The sequence below is a fragment of the Ailuropoda melanoleuca genome, chromosome 14 (genome assembly GCF_002007445.2).
Source record: "Ailuropoda melanoleuca isolate Jingjing chromosome 14, ASM200744v2, whole genome shotgun sequence".
Taxonomy (NCBI): Eukaryota; Metazoa; Chordata; class Mammalia; order Carnivora; family Ursidae; genus Ailuropoda; species Ailuropoda melanoleuca.
Window position 1 is genome coordinate 48,497,553 of NC_048231.1, and position 19,966 is coordinate 48,517,518.

Sequence of the window (19,966 nt, forward strand, 5' to 3'; positions counted from 1 at the left end):
AAAAAAAAAAGAAAAAAGAAAAAAATTCATATGAAATGAATTTCTAAATGAATCATATTTGTACAATTTCCCATTATAGAATCAGATACCTTCTGATTATATAGTAGAAATAACATAAAAAGTAAATCAATTCAAAATTTAACAAGCCTCATAAAGTTATATTTCAAAATAAATGATTAATTGTATAGCTTTAAAATGATCAAATTGCCCTATAAATGAAATTTAACAGAAATATATCTTCCAGCAACGCTAGTATATAATGTCTGGCTTCAATGGCTGAATCATAGAACTGTGGCATTTCAGTAATGCAGGGACTTAATAGGGGTGATTGGCAATTAAAATGTAAATTTCTAGTAGGTGTTCAAGGAGTTAGATTCGTTAGATTAATGGTATTAGCATTACATCATATTAGATTGGATAGTATTAGATAGATTTTTGAACCAGTGTAAAGATCAGCTGGCTACTGTTGGCATCAGTTTTATACACATGCACACACACCAGCACACATATATATGATTTAAGGATGTATATTTTATATTATATGTATATATTATATGTTTATGTACATATGTTATTTAAAGATGTATTTGCATATACAGAAGAATAATGAAATATCTAGAATAGGGTGGATTAGCCTAGGGCCAGCTCGTAAATATATTAAAAACAAGATGTTTTTACTCTATGTTAGGGACATATAGTTTATTGCATCTTCCTAATATTTTCCTTTGTTTTTAAACAGGTTGTTTGGTATCAAATCAGTCATTTACACAGACTGTTCCAGCACCTGGAAGATCATAGCAAACCCAGACCTGTCGTGGTATCACCATGCCAACCCCATCGTCCTGCTGGTGATGTACTACACGCTGGCAACACTTATCCGCATCTGGCTACAGGAGCCCCTGGTAAGGATCGAAAGGTTTTGGTGATCTCATGGGCAAAGTAACCTGGAAACTCCAGGGGAAATGGTTCATTCCTATTAACTGCTGACTAATCAGGGCTATATTCCAAAACAACTGTAGTGTTCTAGTTCTAATATTTTATTTCTGTGAAGAGCACGGTGTGAAAACAGACGCTAGTAGACCAAAGCCTGGTTTCCCTTCGATATATCACCATGTGTTGGCAGGAATGGTCAGTGGTGAGGAGAATGGAAGACATTGTCATTGAGCACTTACTGAGTACCAGGCCATAGGCGAAGCTGTTCCTATATATTATCTCATTGCATGCACTACGTAACTCTGAAGAATAGGTATAGTACCCATCCTAGAGATGAGGAAAATGAGGTTAGAGAGGTAAATTGGTCTGAGCAGTAGAAATCAGCTTCAAACCCACATTTGACAACAAAGCTAGGGCTTCAGGGACTACCCAGCCTGTTACCATGGTGACAGGAGTTTCAGAAACTTCTCAGGCCTCTAACATCTGAGGATGGAATAAGGACACCCCAGTTCTCAATGGTGCCTGGAGCCTCCTGAGTACCCCACTGTGAGGCGTGGGGACAAGGGGGTTTCCTCTCGCTTGACAGAGAACTGGTTTATTCCCATGGGGGTATTAACACGGTACATGGAACTTTTAAGGGCAGGGCCAGAGAGCCTGGGTAGCTTCTGTCTTTTCCCTTTTGGTGAAAGAAAACACCAGCCACTTTCATTTCTTCCCATAATTGACTCTAAGAAGCTCAGTCCTAAGGTAGCTTTGGCACACGAGGGAGGAAAGTAGTGTAGACGAGGGTTGTCACACCTCTCATCCACCACCTGCCAGGGGAGCATGCACACCTGAGAAACCATTCCTAATGAGCATGGCTGCATGAAGTCACTCGTCCTCTCCTATCACTTCTAGATTAGGGCCTTTTCTGTGTTCACACCTACAAGACTGTTGCGCACACATTCACTCATGCAGCCTCACAGGCAGACAGCAAATATTTATTGAAAGCCAACGATCTCAGACGCTAAGCTGGGGGCCAAGGATAGAGCATTGCCCATAGGCAAGGGCCCCACTCAGAAGAACTGGACATTTTGCAAGAGAAAAAGCCATCCAAAACAAGTAAATGGGATCTGAGTCAGATAGCACAATGGAACCAGGGGAGATGCATGTCCCCGTCCCTCCCCAGAAGTGCTCCCTGCAGATATGAGGCTCTGTCCTGTCCTCCCTCCTGTGTGACATCTCCTCCCTACTGGGCAGACAGGCCCGGGTGATGAGGGCCACAGAGGCAGTTTTGTTCACAGGATTCTCAATATGGCATCTTTCTGTGGGCCCACTGATGGCAGCTGCATGTAACAAAATGCTTTATGGGGTCATAAGAAATCCCAATCATTTTGTGTTACATTTTTCTCCAACTCGCTCCCAAAATTTGTGTGTGCCCATAAAATGCTTTAAAGTGAAGTCATTGTGTTCACTTCCTCCATAAACACACGGAAGGTAAGGGATGTGCACATATGTGCAAATAAAAGTGTATCCCAAAGAAATTAAAATATATTATGGGAATGGTTTCTGAACAATGTCTTACAAGGGATGGAAATTGCTTTAAGCCATCCAAGTTAATAAGAGTTCCAGGTGTTCTTCACTTTCTCTGTGAGAGCTCAGGCAGCCCCACAGAACACCAAGGACTTGTGTACCCCTGTTGTCATGCTTCCATATGGGTGAAGGCTGTGTTATTGCCCCTCAGGCCCACGAGACATTCGGCTTCCTCAGCCTTGGGCCCTCTGGGGACAAAAGAAAGGAGAGTTAACAGCAGTCTTACAGACCACAATGTCTAGAGGGGTGTGTGGAGAACAGGGCCTAATTCATACCAGGGTCAACATTTCAGGGGGCCAATATTTTAAATGGGCTGGGACACAGCACTTTGTCATTGAGGCGATGATGGAAGACAGGTGGCTGATTATATCATAGTTCCAGATGACCTGGCACATTTTATGAAAAATTCCAGCCAGCAAATGTGAGTTCAGAGGTGAAAGTCTATAATGCATGTTTGAGAAAGAGAGAGAGAGAGAGGGAGAGAGAGAGAGAAAAGCAAGTGTCAAGTGTTAACTATTATATGGGCTCCCACCTGGCAGGCAGGAACTCCCACCCAGGGCATTTGGGTACTCCCCATGGGTGCTCTACCCTGGCACACTGGAACCCAGAAATTGGGCACCAACACTCTTAAGTTCCCTTCCTGCACTCCAGTATCAGTGGTGTTTAATGCTTTTTTTTTGTTGTTGGAGCACCTTTTTTTGGGAAACCATGCAAAAGCACCCAAGGACATTCTGACCCAATTCTCTCTCTTTTTCTTTGTATCTCTTCTAGACCAATTGTCTAATCTAGGCCAGTGTCCCGTAAGGCAAGGTGACGGTTTTGTGCATTACATACGTTCTTCCTTACTGTTGTGTGTAAGCTCTAGATGATTCTGTCTTTACTTAATTTCTTCTTAATTAAAGATTGCCTGTGGCTGGGTTACGCAGTCCACTGAGCACTTTTTTGGAAGTTCTTCCTTTAAGAACCATTTGCGTAGTATAGTTTGGAATACACAGTGGGAAGCTGAGGGTATTTCACATGAGAGCATATCTCTGTAATTTATGGGGATTAGCAGGGGTCAGGATGTGATATTGATGTGCTGAGCATTTACAGGGTAGCATTGGTGTCATTCTTAACGTGTCTTGATGAAATCCCATATATCATATACATTAATTTAAAAAATTGATCATTATCAATGCACAGATGAAAAACTTTCTCTTGGTCACTCAGGCCACTGAGGGAACTGCTATTGGAAGCAGAGCTGGTCCTGTGGGTTATTCTGTGTCTCAGGTGCAGGAGGACAGGACCAAGGAAGAGGACAGAGCCTTGGCTTGTAGCCCCATCCAAATAACAGCTGAGAGGAGGAGGAGCCTGTGGTATGCCACCCATTACCCAACTGACGAGAGAAAAGTAAGCCACGAGAAAGCAATTTCCATTTCCTAATTTATTTTGCTTCTTTTGTGTTATATTGCTGAATATGAGTCATGTATCATATGCAAACTCAGATTGCTCATAGTTTATAGAAATAGTCTTATTTTGATGTCTCAGTAACAGAGAGCTGTATTCTGAGAGGGGAACCCAGTGCTTCTGAAGGAAATATATGGTTCCACCATACCCTATGAGAACACCATTTTATATTTTAGTGCTTTCTATGCAGTCTCTTAGTCCTCAAAAGAAAGATTTAATTAAAAAATATATTTGTGTTTAGAACAAACAAACCTAACAAAGCAACTGTTAGCACGGGGCAGGGAAAGTCTCAGTGTAAAATACGTTGCAGAAAATAATTTCACTTCATTGGATAGCCAGCCACAGTAATAACTCAAGTAACCACTTACAGAAGAACAAAACAGTCTTTATGAATATGATTAAGTATCTCTTACTACTCTGAGGCAACAGTATGGATTGACAAGGAAAAGTGAGTCACAATGGGTAATTCATATAACCCTTTGAGCATTTATTGACCATGTTGAACTCAACTCCGTGCTATATTGACTCATTAAAAATGCCCATTGGCAATGTTGTAATGACAAATACAAAGCATTTGCTTGGTGCTATGTTAGACAATTGAGAAGTAGATTCTCTGATTTATTTGGTGGCAGGTGAGTTTCTCTAAGGCACGTGGCCTTATTCTAAGCATGGCTGCCATGTGCTGAGAGAGAGCAAAACAATGAATGAGCTGGCTTAGGGGGTAGATGGCCTTGTGGGCACATGTGGTGCCCTAAGGTGTCTGAGGATTTCTAGGGGCCTTTCTCTCTCATAACACCATGTATTAGATTATACAGTTTCTTTTACTAAATGACAGATAGCCATCGAGGATAGCTCAGGAATTTTTCAAATGGAGGTCTGTGGACCTCTGGGGATTCCTGAGACCCTCACAGTGATCCACAAGCTCAAACTCTTTTTAAAATAATATTTAAAATAGGTGCCTTCTTTTCACTGTGCCGACGTGTGTTCTGCTGATATAAAAGCACAAAGCAAATCCAGGCGGTGGCAGGAATCCCCACAGCCCTGCCTTTCATGGCCATGCAATCAGAGAAAACAAAGCAGCCAGGCCAGTTCACTTAAGAAAGAATATCCTTGATGGGCCAAAACTAGTTATCCGTTTTCTTAAATCTCCACTTTGGAGTTCACCGTCTTTTTAATATCCTGTGTGGCAAAATGGGAAGTCGCACAGTGTACAACGTGTGAAAGTGTGATGACATCTTGCTGAAAAGCACTTGGCCAGGTGTAGGAAGTGTGAGATGAACTAACTATAGCCCACCGCACACCACAGCCCCTGGAAAGAGCCGCTAGTGGACAGATTCTGGGTATTCAGAGGTGGGTATTTGGCAGGGAATTCCTGGCAAGTAAATGAAGTGAGCCCGTCATTTCAAGGCAAATAACTGACAGCATTTGTTGCCAATGGTAAAATTTGAACTTTTGAGTGAAAATTAGAATATTAGAAAACTTGTATCCATTCTTCAGAGCTTGAAAACTTCCCCATACTTGAGGACCTCCCTGATGAGATTAGTGGTGAGATTGTATTAACAAATGTGCTTTTTAAATATTGTGTAATGAAATATGTCAATATTTGGTAGACTGTATAACTCACTGAGGCAAATCACCAGCACATGATACAGCAGTGGATTTGAATGTAACCAGGTGTGAAACTTTCACTGATACAATCTCAGATCCCACTAGCTGCTGATCTTCAGGTTACTATCACTCATTGAGTTTGGTGTAGTATCAAAACAAAACAAAACAAAACAAAAAACTGTCCACAATTATCTGGCTAGCCAATTGAAATACTCTTTTGTTTTTCAAATACAAAGCTTGGTGAAGCCAGATTTTCTTCATATATTTCAACCAGAATAACATAATACAACAGATTAAATGCACAAACAGATAGGAGAATCTAGCTATCTTCTTTTAAGCCAGATATTAAAAAGATATGCAAAAACATAAAATAATACTACTTTTTTCACTGTTTGTTTTTTAAATATAGCTATTTGAATAAAGTGATTTATGTGAACATAATTTTGAGGAAAATTTAATGTAACTAATAAATATTTTTAAACCTCAATTTTTATTTCTAGTATAGTAGATATTGATAGGACCTACTAACACTCTTTGGGACTCTCAGTGTTTTTTATGATTATAAATGAGTCCTGATCCAAAAAAGTTGGAGAACCATTAGCAGAAAAAGTACTTATTATTTGAGGGGGGTCCAAAACACCTGGCTAATATAGTTTAAAACCTTAGTCATGTAATATTTCGTTTGTCGTAGACAATATGTAAATCTTAAAATAATCTCAACTTGCATTACAAATCAATTTTTCTTTAGTACGAAACTTCTATTTCTTAAAAAGTAAATATTTTCAGTATTCTGCAGAGGTCTCAAGTGTTCTGGGAGTATTAAATGAGGCTTATTCTATTAAAACAAAACAGTTGAAAAATATGATCAACTTTTGTAGTCACATGGCTTATGACTGGTTACTTGCTGTCACAATTAAAAGTTAACATCAGAAGCTGGAAAACAGTTATAATAACATCCAGTTCAATTATTTGTCCGTTTATATTTTGCATGGCAATTTTAACATACTAGCATCTAGCTAGTTGAAGGAATGGGTATGTGCATAGTAAAACTTTACAGATATATATAAACTTTGCAGTGCTTTTTGCTTACAAATTAACATTGCTGTCCTGCATTGCTTTTTGCAGCTTTTATCCATGACCCAAGATGACTACAAACCATCTGCTGTTAGTATATTCTTAGAATTATCATTTATGCTTGTGTAAGTGATGTAGAAGTGATACGAATGGAATTAGCTCCTTTCAGTATATTTTAATGATCTATAAAATTTCCCTAAGTTTTTGAATATTTTTCCTGTAGAAATTATATCAGTTTATTGCTGTTATAACACTAATTCATATAATATGAGCTCGACTATAGTCATCCAGAATGTATTTAAACTTTTAAAAGCCACATTGGAGGGTTTTTAAAAGCATTTTGCTCTGCAGATAGCCCTATTACATAATTTGAATAGGAAGTCTTGCATGTTCATGGACACACACACACACATATTTATATTATAAAGCCAAAGAGAAAGGAAAAAAACAAGAAATTGTACTTGGTGTACGAAGTGTTTCAGCCCAGAAATTGCAAGCTGGCAGCATCAGCAAAGATCCCCAGAGGGGGTGCCAGCTAACCTGAGACTGTGATAGTCCAGTCATCTGCAGAGCTGCACTGGGTTGTGGGCAGGGCAAGGAGGGGCCAAGGCAGGGGTGCTCTGGCTGGGGCGTGGGAAAGGTTGAGAGTTCCAATAGCTGGAGGGAGGGCTGGGAGGAGAATTCATAAGAACAGAGGCTGGAGAGGTGATCAATCAGATCAGGAATCCTCAGGCAGCCTTTTCCAGGGTTTACACTTGGTACTGAGAACAAAGTGTGCCTTGCATGGTGTTTAGCAGAAGCACGAGAAGATCAGATTCAAATTTTACTGGGACCACTCTGGAAAATAGATGTGAACAGAGGAATGTACACAATTCGTTTTGCTAAAGCGGGTGATTGACGGCCTTGTTCAGCTCGCAGTCAGTTCTTCACTGTAGAGTTCTGCCTAGCTAGCATAAGGCAAGGAGGCAGTGTGTCCACACTGAAAACTGGAGCCGCTGTCACAGGTGTGCCTTTGCCCCGCGCTCCCCTGCCAGGGCCTGCTGGTGACTGTGAATGGCAATCCTGTAGATTACCACACCATCCACCCCAGTCTGCCCATAGAGAACGGCCCTGCCAAAGCCGACCTGTACTCCACCCCACAGTACCGGTGGGAGCCCTCCGAAGACTCCTCAGGTAAGGAGCCCTCTCTGCTGCTTTTGCCTCCTCTCAGGCATCCACTCGGCGTCTCTTTGTGTCCCATCGTTTATTGTGTGGGTTCTATTTTTCTAACCAAGGCGTTGTCTTCCATGGTCAGTATCATGCAGCTCATTTCCTTCAGGTCTGTATTTTGCCCCAGCATATTGCAATGGGTAGTTTATCCTTCTATACAAAATAAATGGTATAATTGGAGCAAATTTTGAAAAATAAAAGGTAAAAAATTATTTTAAACATGTCAACTTATTTATGCTGTTAAATCTATGTGTATATGTGTGTTTTGTTTTTTCTAGAATTTGATATTGTAATTATGGCCAGTTTTTCTGGTTAATGGATGAATGTTTTCAGAAAGAGTTCTTTTTGTCTAGTAAAAAAAGGGAGGGGAGGGAGGGTCAAAACTTGTACTGGCCTATTTTCATCCTTTCTCTCAGTTTAATATGTTGAAGGAAAACAGGCGGTTACTAGAGATGACAAACTGGTGACTGTGACTTGGGTTGTGTTTTGTTTTGTTGGCCTACGCAGTATTTTCTAAAGTGAAAGAAAGTAACCAACATTTTAAAAGTACAGCTCTGACTGAGATATGGAAGTTTCTGGAATTCCTTGAACAATGTGAATATCTGGCAATACTAGCGCCTATCGTTCCTGCAAAGCAACAGTTGACTCAACTGCTGTTGTCACTGTCCTGACAGAGACCACGCCTGTCACCAATTCATAGAGCCAGAATTAACTAAGTTTACTATTGAGGGGAGTAAAAAAGGCAGACTACATGCAGGTGTTTTCTATTTATATGAAATTAAACGTAGAGTTGTTACCCATGATCCTACCTTGAGTAAAGGGCCAGCAACTGAGCAACTATCCAGCCTTCATTATTGATACATTCAGCTTAATGTATTTTTTTCATAATTCTTTATGAAAATGAAAAACTACAATTGTGATGTTCTGTGTAATCAGCATGCCCTGCAGTCGCCCCTGACCTGGCATCCACTGAGCAGTACAAAGGTTTAGTCACACTCTGCAGCCTTCTTCAGTAAGGTCAGACTGAATTCAGGTCCCTAGGCCAGCAGCCCTGCCCATTCTCCCAGCCCCAGGTAGCACCTGCCGGCTCCACGGAGCACCAGACTCCATGAGTTAATACCTGTTTCTGCTTCCGACATGCGTATGTTTCAGTTTGTAAGTTGGACTTAAACCAAGGTTTTCACTTATCGAATAGCTCAAGGAAATACCGCACTTTCTAAAGTGTGCTCTTCAGTGTTTTGCCATCAGAATCACAAAGGGTGGGCCCAAAAACCAGCATTTGCGACTTCTAGAGGTTGAAACACTCAGGTCACAGCCAGGTACCTTTTCTATTCTTTTCTCTTTATGACTTAACATAAAGAGAAATTAACAGAATTTGGCTGCTAACAGGGCAAACTCACACATTCTCACATCATAATTTGAAATTTCAAAGGTAAAACAAAAGCTGGAAAGTTATTTTTTAAATTTGAATCTATATATGCAGACAGCAGTACAACCAGATGTATAGCACCAGGAACTATAAAATGCATCAGACGCAGTTTTTCCTCACTATCTCCAACCTGTGGACTTCCCCTTATAGACCCCAGTCCCAGCATTGGAGGGGTGGAGGGCAGTGGGCTTCTGCACGAGCAAATACCACCACCTCACTTAGAGAGAGGCTCACTTCTGGAGGCTGCGCAAGGTGCTGTGCACACTGGTTTTTTGGTGGTTCATGTTTCCTCTTTATGGTGCACCACTCCCTGATGTGACCTGCTCACATGTAGCCCATTTAATTTGAACAGGAGGACAGAAGGGACATTTCATATAAGTGTGCCACTCATTACTTCATCTTTGAAATCAAATTAGTCTTCCTGACATGTGGGAGAGGGTCCTGAGGAGAAATCCTTCTCTCACCACTATGCCAGTACTGTCCCATTGCTCGTCCTCTTCTCCTCAGCCCTCCACACTTTCTCTTGCTTTTGATGTGATATTTCCATCCTTAGTATGACTTTCCTGCTTCAGCATGACCTAAAAGGAAACTATGGACTACTGAGCTCATGCAGACAAAGTCGTTGGTCAGTTGGTTGCTTGATTGGCTTTCTGTACCTTGACTATATCGTACTCCAGATACTGTTTGTGTTAGTTATCAATTACCGAATAACAAATTACTCCCAAACCCAGTGGCTTAAAACATTTGCTGTCACAGTTTCTGTGGTGCAAGGATTGGTTGTGACTAGGATGGGCTTCTCTGGCTCAAGGTCTCCATGAGGTTGTAGATAAGCCGCTGGCTCAGGCTGTGGTCTCATCTGAAGGCTCGCCTGAGGAGAATCTGCTTTCACATGCACCCACGTAGTTATTGACTGGCCGTAAGGTCTTGCTGAGTGCTCGCCAGAGACACCATTTCCTTGCCACCTGGACCTCTTCTCAGGGCAGTTTACAACGTGGCAGCTGGCTTCTCTCAGAATGAGCAAGAAAATGAGAGAAAGTGCCCAAGGCAGAAACCACAATCTCTTTAAACTTAATCTTGGAAGTCATATTTCATCCCTCCTCTTTGTTAGCAGCTCATCAGAGGTCCCACCCACACTCAAGGGGAGAGAACTACACAAAGGCATGAACATCATGAACATCAGGAGGTAGGGAGCATTGGGAAACATCTTGGAGGCTACCTTCCACACTCTCTTAAATGGAAATTTTCTTTCTGGGATTTCTGAGTGCAGGATTCCATTACACTGACCAGGCAGCACTTACTGAATCTGTTTGAATTCTTAGGGCTTTGTTAGTTGGAAATAATCTCTGAAGTCTTAAATAAAAGTCTCTGCTAAAACCATGTATGTGCTGTAGTGCTGGGGACATTTATCCAGAATTTACGTATTAGCATTAAGTTATATATAAATTATTTCTCTATCTAGAAAAGAAAGAAGAAGATGAGGATGAGAAGGAGGAATTTGAGGAGGAAAGGAGCCATGAGGAGAAACGAAGTGTTAAAGTTCATGCCATGGTCTCTGTGTTCCAGTTTATTATGAAACAAAGTTACATCTGTGCCCTTATTGCCATGATGGTATGTATGAGAGGGGACCACCATCATGCTCGACAAATGCCCCACCATCCTCTTGTGGCTCGCACAAATATCTAATCTTCCTAATGTCTTTGCAGGGAATGGTTGGTTATGTTTATTTCTCCTCAGATCTTCATACTACAGATTTCAAAATCATGCTGTGATCTATTTAACCTCCTTTTAAATATTAATATGTTTCTCTCAAATTAGCCTGTCAAATGAGACTGTTCCCTATTTTGCCACTTTAAAAAGATTTATTGGTGGTGCACCTAGATGGCTCAGTTGGCTAAGCATCCAACTCTTGATTTCAGTTCAGGTTGTGATCTCAAGGTTGTGAGATTGAGCCCTGTGTCAGGCTCTGCACTGAGTGTGGAGCCTGCTGAAGATTCTGTCTCTGCCTCTGCCCTCCCCCCACTCTCTCTCTCCCTCTCTAAAATAATAATAATAATAATAATAATAATTTTTTTAAAAAATTAAAGGATCTATTGCATAGTTTTTCTGTGTGGTATTGAAGGTGTCCAAGATTAACTGCTTTTATTTCCTTCAGACAGTGAGGGTTACATTCACATCTTACCCTAAATTTGAGTGATACTTTACTCCACCTTAGCTGCAATAAATTTTTACCAGTATGATCATCAAGCAACTAGAGTTCGCAAGAGCTTTTCTGATTGTGAGCGCTCAGTTAATGCATGTTTATATTCACTTCTAGGTATGTCTTCCATCTCCAGCATCACAACTTCAAAAAAAAAAAAAAAAAGTCCTTTGGCCTAGAGATAGAAGATAAAAGAAAGTCTAATTTGTAACCTTCCTAAAAACAAGCTTGTATGGGAAATCTGACTTATTTTTGAGAGGCCTAACACTTATCTAACATAAAACTCTTCCATTTTGGGGCACCTGAGTGGCTCAATTGGTTGGGCATCTGCCTTTGGCTCAGGTCATAGTCCTGGGGTCCTGGGATTGAGCCCCGCATTGGGCTCCCTGCTCAGCGGGGAGCCGCCTTCTCCCACTTTCTCTGCTGTTTCCCTCCATTGTGCTCTCTGGCTCTCTCTGTCAAATAAATAAATAAAATCCTTTAAAAAAATGAATAACTCTTCCATATGTTGTGCTCAATTGTGAGATCCCATGACCACTTTGATGATAAAAAATGAAAATATTCTATACTCCTAGGGTGAAAATACCTAAACAATGTTTCTCCAGGCACTCCCTCAAGATTTCCAAATGCGCCTGCGTGTTTAGTCAACTTCAGCTTCTAGTAAGGACAACTGCACATCTGAGAGAGGGCTAGCAAAGAGAAACCTCTTTGGAATTAAAGATGGCTCACTTAGTAATTGAAAACTCTATTCTTTAAATAATATAATTCTGTGCTCTTGGTACTTTTTGACCTTTTTGATCTTTTGATATATCAACCTCTAATTTAAACTGTAACAAAATTCTAATTTTAAAATATCAAATATAAATGCAATTTACAATTCTGATTCTAAACTCAAAAGAGTATATATACACTTTTCTTCTCTCTTTCTAAAAATAAGCCAGTTAAGTTTGCTCTTTTTTTTTCCAAGATTTTATTTATTTGAGAGAGAGTGTGCACAAGTAGGGGGGAGGGCAGAGGGAGAAGGAGAAGTGGACTCCCCACTGATCAGGGAACCCGATGCAGGGGGACCCTGAGATCATGACCCAAGCTGAAGGCAGATGCTTGACCAACTGAGCCACTCAGGAGCCCCTAGTTTGGTCTTCTTTTGTAAAGAAATAGAGCTTTAAAAAAAATTTGGAATACACATTTTGCTACTTAGTAGAAAAAAATCTATTGTAAAAACAACATAACAGAGCAGATCCTTCATTAAAGATGTGCCCTTGTCTGGTGCCATTTTCATTGTTCAACCGGAACCATAATATTAATGTTTCTAAGAGTGCCTGCCTTCCATGGAAGCACCCCACTGCAGCAGATTTTTAATCACAGACAGAAAGGGCAGTCCAGAGGAGCCAAGTCTGTTAGAATGATACATATTTATTCAAGACTACAAAGTATGAATTTACTACACTGTCAGACAATCTGGAAACTGAACATAATGCAGAAGTATCCCAACTACCACGACTGAAAGGCATAGGTGACTTAGACTAAAAAGGAAATAGGTTTAAAAAAATCCTCATAACTTGTTTTTCTTCCTCTATTACCCTCACCTTCCCAAGAATAGTGTGCTGGGTGGTGAGGGGGAAAAATCTGCTAGAATTATAATATCTCTGAAGATTATTCTCCTGGGTGATGTGCAAAAAATGGCAGTCACACCTCCATTTCATACTGGGATAAATGTGTTAAATACACTACTTAATGCAAATGCAAAAGCTTTAAATGTTACCTAACTTTTGATAAATGATATTTCCAAGAATTTGTATTTTCATGAAAATAATTCAGCCTTGCTAATAGTTATCAGTCACTAATCTAATTTTAATAAAAGCAATTTTAATTTCCAGTTTATGTTTATCATATGTTTCAACCAAAAATTTTAAATAATTCGCCACTTAAAAAGTTAGCTGTCCTTCAGGACAAATTTGCAAATTGCTGAGGGGAAATATTGGTTTGTTCCATGCTGACTTCATTTATCTTAATATTTATCTATTTTCCAGAAGCAAAAGAGAATTGTAAATCATTTTAGACTTTACAACTAACTCTTTGTAATTCATGATATTCAGGAATACAATTGATTTCAATTAGCATCAAACATATCTAGAAAATGCTTTTAAACGTCTTTTTACAAAGATTTAGTATCAGAGATCACGGTAAGAAAGGATGGATTTCGGGAAGTTAATAATAGTCTTGAGCCTGATTTATGTATTGTTCCGGTAGCTGCCCTTTGAGATACATTTCTGATTCTTTGCAAGTTTCATGTGAATGGAAGAAGATATATCATTTGTCCAGAGTCTGATGGCTCTTCAGTCCTACTCCTTACAGAAACTGATTGTTTGGAATGAGCAGAAGCCAAAGACACACCTTCCTTGTGTAAATATTCTAGTTTCTGTGGTGTACATCTTCTTGGATCATCCCAGAGTGATCTCTGAGGCCTGACTTGTGTGCTTACCCTAGTGATGCCCATGTTTCCATTTCAGAGCACAGGTATGGCCACGTTTACCTGGCACTCTTAAATAACTTAAATTACTCTGAAGCTAGTTTGGAAAAAGAAGGGATAAAGCACTTACAGTTGCTTCTAATACCGTAAAGTAGGGTGAAGATGAAGACTTTTATACCTAAAGGGAAAAAAATTTGGAAAGAAGACACCCGTGCCCTTGGCTCCGTTCCCCTCAGGAAGTTATAAAACAAAGTTCTTCTCAGCAAGATAAGTCTTTTCTTCAGTTGGTCCCTACGCCCCAGGCTGGGACATCTGTCCATGATTTCACCACTCTCTCTTCTCCCTGGACTGAATATTATCGACGTTTTCCTTCTAGATAACGTCTGACTTAGCAGAGTGGGGGACTCTATGTTGTACTCATTGCCATTGTGTTGTCTCTTCCCTTCTCCCTTGAGGCTTGGAGCATCACCTATCACAGCTGGTTGACTTTTGTGTTGTTGATTTGGTCATGCACGCTTTGGATGATTCGCAACAGAAGAAAATATGCCATGATCAGCTCCCCTTTCATGGTTGTCTATGGAAATCTGTTGCTGATACTACAGTATATATGGAGTTTTGAACTTCCTGAAATTAAAAAGGTCCCAGGATTTTTGGAAAAGAAAGAGCCAGGAGAACTTGCCTCAAAGGTAAGTGAATAGGAAAACAAGAAAACAAAACATTGAAACAAATCCACAACAATCATGATAAGCATATCCAAGCACAGACTTACTCACATGGGTTTCACATATTCAGTGCTTCACAAAAATGAATAGATTAAAAACTTTAAGGAATAATGTATATTGCTTAGCGGTCTCTATAATTTAAACTCGAATAAATATTACACTGTGCTTTTAGATTGTATTAAAATAACAAGGCTTTCCACTGAAAGGAAAAATATAGTCTCTTATATTTTAATATCAATTACAGTATAGTAGAAATAACATGGGGAAATAGGAAAATACAGTGTAAAATGTATCCAAGGGTTTGAGGGCTTTCTTTGATCTCCATTTTCAAAACAGGCTGAACACATTGCTGTTACAGATAATCACCGATTATTAGTAAAAACATTTTCCTTCAATTATGCCTTAAAAAATATTGTTAGCAGCAAAAATTAAGTATGGCACTTATTTTTTTTCCTTCTGCAGATTATATGATATACCTTCGGTTGTAGCGACAAGGTCCATGATCTTTCAGTACTCATTATTTTCATGGTCCATTTTAATAGCTTTTTTTTTTTTAAGATTTTATTTATTTATTTGACAGAGATAGAGACAGCCAGCGAGAGAGGGAACACAAGCAGAGGGAGTGGGAGAGGAAGAAGCAGGCTTCCAGCAGAGGAGCCCGATGTGGGGCTCGATCCCCTAATGCCGGAATCACGCCCTGAGCCGAAGGCAGACGCTTAACCGCTGTGCCACCCAGGCGCCCCTAATAGCTTTTACTTTGGAAGATTATATGTCCCAACCTTTCTGTTTTGTGGACAGCATGGCAGACTCTAAACACACATGCCTATTGGGTTGAAGACAGTGAAAGCAGTCCTGAGACATTACTCCATAAGCCTTGAACACTTTTCTCCTCTAGGCAGAGAATCACTCTCTGAAAGAGACATCAATTTACATCACATGAAACCCACCTTTCCTGAGAGCAAGCACCTTTCTTACAGGTTACCAGACACCCCGTATCCAAGGCAACCAGGCATGAATGGGGTGCTAGTAGATACCAAGGGTTAGCTCTTATAACACACTTTTAGTGAAGGCTGTTGGGGTAAAGGAGAAACTCTTAACAGGTGAATAGTGATGACAGAAATTAGATCATAATCCCCTGAGTTCACAGACCATGGCAACTTCCTTTCTCTCTCAAACTGCACTCCATGCTGACAGTCCCACAGAATATTTTCACTAACAAGTCACCTTTGTCTCACACTCTTCCCTCTCCTTCTTTCCCTCCCTGACTTTCCCCTTAAACACACACCCAAAACTGGTAAGTTAGTCTTTTCTTTTTAAGAGAAATTCAAAACCTCATCCTTTGACTATGCAAATCAATTTCAGCCTGACTTGGAATATTGGTGAGACATCTGAAAATGTATGCCAGCTAACGGGTTGAACTACCTCCTGTCTAATCTAAAATTAACAGCCCTGGGGTGCCTTGATGGCTCAGTTGTTTAAGCATCTGCCTTTGGCTCAGGTCCTGATCCCAGGGTCCTGAGATTGAGCACCTGGTCAGGCTCCCTGCTCAGTGGGGAATCTGCTTCTCTCTCTCCCTCCTCCCCTCCCCCTACTCGTGCTCTCACTCTCTCGCTCTCTCTCTAAAGTAAAATTAAATTAAATTAAATTAAATTAAATTAAATTAAATTAAATAATAGTTCTTGGGGTAGGGGGACATTTTTGGGAAAATAATTGTAAACAAAATTCAGTGTAATTCTGGAGAAAATAGGGTCTGCACTTATATTTTAATGTACCCAGGAGCTTAAAAAAATGCAAGGCTCTATTATAGATAACAACACAACCCAAGATCATAAAATTTCTATCATGGTGACTTTTGTCACAGTACATTTTTAAACACACTGCCGAGTACTAAATGGGTCACTGTGATGGAAAATGAGGGAAAGAAAGAATATGTCTCTGGTCCTCAGAGGTCTGACTAATCTGGGGGAGCCAGACTCAGCTCCTAGGTAGCATCCTTTAGCTGCTAGAGTGTCTTCCCCACTCCGTCAAATTACATCAACCATGCCTTCCAAACCGGGCTTGTAAATCATACCTTTTCCAGGAAGGGTGCCCCATCTGCTCCTGAGTATTCCTAAGCTCTTTAGACATGCATTAGAGAAACAGAATTATTTCCCAAATTGCAGCTATAGTTCAATTTTTTGTGAGTCCCAGAAGTTTAATGCTAGGTTTTCAGAAGTGTAGGCACTCTGGTTCTTGACTTCCATAGGCCTTAAACACGTTGTCCCAGGCATATGGGACTGGTTGATGCTGAAGGCAAAGGAGAAGTGGATATTTACGGATCGTCAAGTCAGCAGTTATGCAAAATAAAACTGACCGATTCATTGCCCTATTTATTTTTTTCATGTCTTTGGCTAATATTTATTAAAATCCTACTACAAACCACAATGAGATGCCACTTCACACATACCAGGATGGCTAGAATCAAAAAGATAAACGAGGGGCACCTGAGTGGCTCAGGAGGTTAAGCATCTGCCTTAGGTTTAGGTCATGATCTCAGGGTCCTGGGATTGAGCCCTGCATCAGGCTCCCTGCTCAGTGGGGCGTCTGCTTCTACTCCTCCCTCCCCCAACTCCTTCTCTCTCACTCACCCTCTCTCAAATGAATAAATAAAATCTTTAAAAAAACAAGGCAGATGATAATAAGTATTAGTGAGGACATGGAGAAACTGGAACCCCATAGACTGTTGGGGGGCATGGAAAATGCTGCTTTGGAAAACAGTCTGTCAGTTCCTCCAAAGGTGAAACATAGAATTGCCATAAGACCCAGCAATTCCACTCCTAGGTATTATGCCCAAGAGAACTGAAGACCTATGTCCACAGAAAAACCTGCACATGAATGTTCATAGCGGTGTTATTCCTAATAGCCTCAAAAAAATGTAACACCCTCAATGCCCATCAACTGAGAAATGAAATGTTGTCTGTCCGTACAATGGAATATCATCAATAATAAAAGAAGTGAGATGCTAGCACATGCTGCAGCAGAAATAAACCTTGAAATATATCATGACACAAATAAAAGAAGCCACCGACCAAAGGATATTTAGTAAGTAATTCCATTAATATAATATGCCCGGACTGGGCAGTCTGTAGGGACAGAAAACAAATTGGTGGTTGGCCAGCACTGAGGTGGGCTGAGACGGGGTCATTGCTCTGGGGCTTCAATTGGTCGCACAACTCTGTGACTTTACTAACAACCACCGAGTCGCACACTCTAAATGGGTTAATTGTACGGCAGTAAAACTAACATGAAATAACGACGATGTGCCAGGTCCTGTATTCCCTGAAGTAAGAGCTCCCTAAAAGCACCAGTTTTTTTGTTTTTTCCTAGCCCTCAACAAAACCTTAATATACACGTATGGACACTTAGAACAATTCTTCCTTCAGCTTTGGGAGATGAATGGGATGTTAAAGGGTTCTGTTTTCCGGGATGAAACGTTCCTCTTCCCATCTGTGGAATTCTTCATCCCAAGGAACATTGCAGAGTCAACGAGTATTATGGAAGAAATATGTCTTCCTGTTGCAATTGTGCTTGTGTCACAGTTGGGACAGGGAAGCAAGGACTAGAACCTCCGGGGAGACCAGTTGCCAAAGCTAACTTCCGGCCCAGATGGAAGTAGTTTGGGCTGTCGGGACACCTCCCCTGGGCCCCGGCCCCCTGCCAGATGTCCTCCTGGCCTTCGACATGCTTGCTGGTGTCTCCAGCAAAGGGGATTCCAAAGCCAGTGACTTTCAGGTGAAACCCAGTGGCTGCCCCATGCCATCTCAGACAGAGAGGCTTATTTGTTGTGTCTCCGCTGAAGGGTGGAGAAAACATTGTGTATGTTGAATTGTATTTACACTTCAAATGGGTGTTTTAATTCTTGTTTTGCTAATTCTCTACTTTCAGATACTTTTCACCATTACTTTTTGGCTCTTGCTGAGGCAGCACCTCACGGAGCAAAAAGCTCTCCAAGAAAAGGAAGCTCTTTTATCTGAGATCAAAATCGGAAGTCAGGAAAAAGAAGAAAAAGGTAAATTAGTGTGACTAGAGAGTTTTGTGCTCTGCAGAATTACAAAGAGAGGGCACCCCACATACATCAGAAAGCCTCTGTGCTTCAGACCAGATAAAAGCCCAGCGTTAACCTGGAGTGATGGAAAACCATGGGGACGATTTAGTGCGAACGCAGGAGCTCACGAGGAGCTTTTGAAAATGCGCTGTCATTTGATCCTCACAAAACTGATTCCCACTTAAGGGAAGAAGAAACAGGTTTGGAGAAGTTAAATGGTTTATCCAAGGTCACACTTTAAGAGACATGAAACGATCAGAATTTGAAATTGATATAGTCGTTTTAATTTGTGTTATTGTCATGGGCAGGGGCCCCTTATTCACAGGGGATGCATCCCAAGACCCCAGTGGATCCCTGACACTGAAGATAGTACTGAACCCTAATGATACTATGTCGTTTCCTGTACATCCATGCCTGTGATAAAGTTTAATTTATAAATTAAGCACAGTAAGACGTGAACAACGAATAATAAGAACTAATATGATACTACATGGTAATAAAAGTTATGTGAGTGTGGTCTCCCTGTTGCTCAAAATATCTTCCTGTGCTGTACTCAGCCTTCTAGTGACGCTGTGAGTTGAGAAAATGCCCACGCGATGAGATGAAGTGAATGACGTAGGCATTAGACTGTTCTTGACCTTCTGACCATGTGTCAGGAAGAGGGTCATCTGCTTCCAGACTGTTGGCCTCAGGTAGCTGAAACAGTGGAAAGCAAAACCATGGAATGGAGCCAGGGGAACTATTGTACTTAGCTATCATTGGATACTGGAAATGAAGTTAGGTATTATAAAAAGATGAGAGTAAAATATTACCAGGTTCATATCTTTTTTTTTTTTAAGATTTTATTTATTTGAGAGAGAGAGAGACAGCCAGCGAGAGAGGGAACACAAGCAGGGGGAGTGGGAGAGGAAGAAGCAGGCTCCCAGCAGAGGAGCCTGATGTGGGGCTTGATCCCAGAACGCCGGGATCATGCCCTGAGCCGAAGGCAGACGCTTAACGACTGAGCCACCCAGGTGCCCCCCAGGTTCATATCTTTTAAACTGTATTTCAGGAAGGTTATGAAACTTGATTATGATTCATTATAAATGCTGCCTTGTTAGTGGAACAGTTTGAAGTCATTCAAATCACAGAGTAACACATAGAACATGTGCCTCCCTGCCCCCACCACCCCCAGTCGGAGTGTGGCTCCAGGCGGGGAACCAGCTAAGTGTAACAGCACGGT

The 19,966-nt window shown here is 40.8% G+C and overlaps 1 protein-coding gene across 1 annotated transcript in view; it reads left to right on the forward strand.

Moving 5' to 3' along the window:
- The window catches only part of PIEZO2 (piezo type mechanosensitive ion channel component 2), a 351,612-nt gene that overhangs the window by 222,572 nt on the left and 109,074 nt on the right, over positions 1–19,966 (forward strand). The window contains exons 8-14 of the mRNA XM_034642188.1: positions 740–902; positions 3,775–3,894; positions 6,685–6,723; positions 7,668–7,806; positions 10,731–10,879; positions 14,394–14,624; positions 18,585–18,708. Of these exons, the coding sequence (XP_034498079.1) occupies positions 740–902; positions 3,775–3,894; positions 6,685–6,723; positions 7,668–7,806; positions 10,731–10,879; positions 14,394–14,624; positions 18,585–18,708 (965 nt within the window). The remainder of the gene's footprint in view (positions 1–739; positions 903–3,774; positions 3,895–6,684; positions 6,724–7,667; positions 7,807–10,730; positions 10,880–14,393; positions 14,625–18,584; positions 18,709–19,966) is intronic.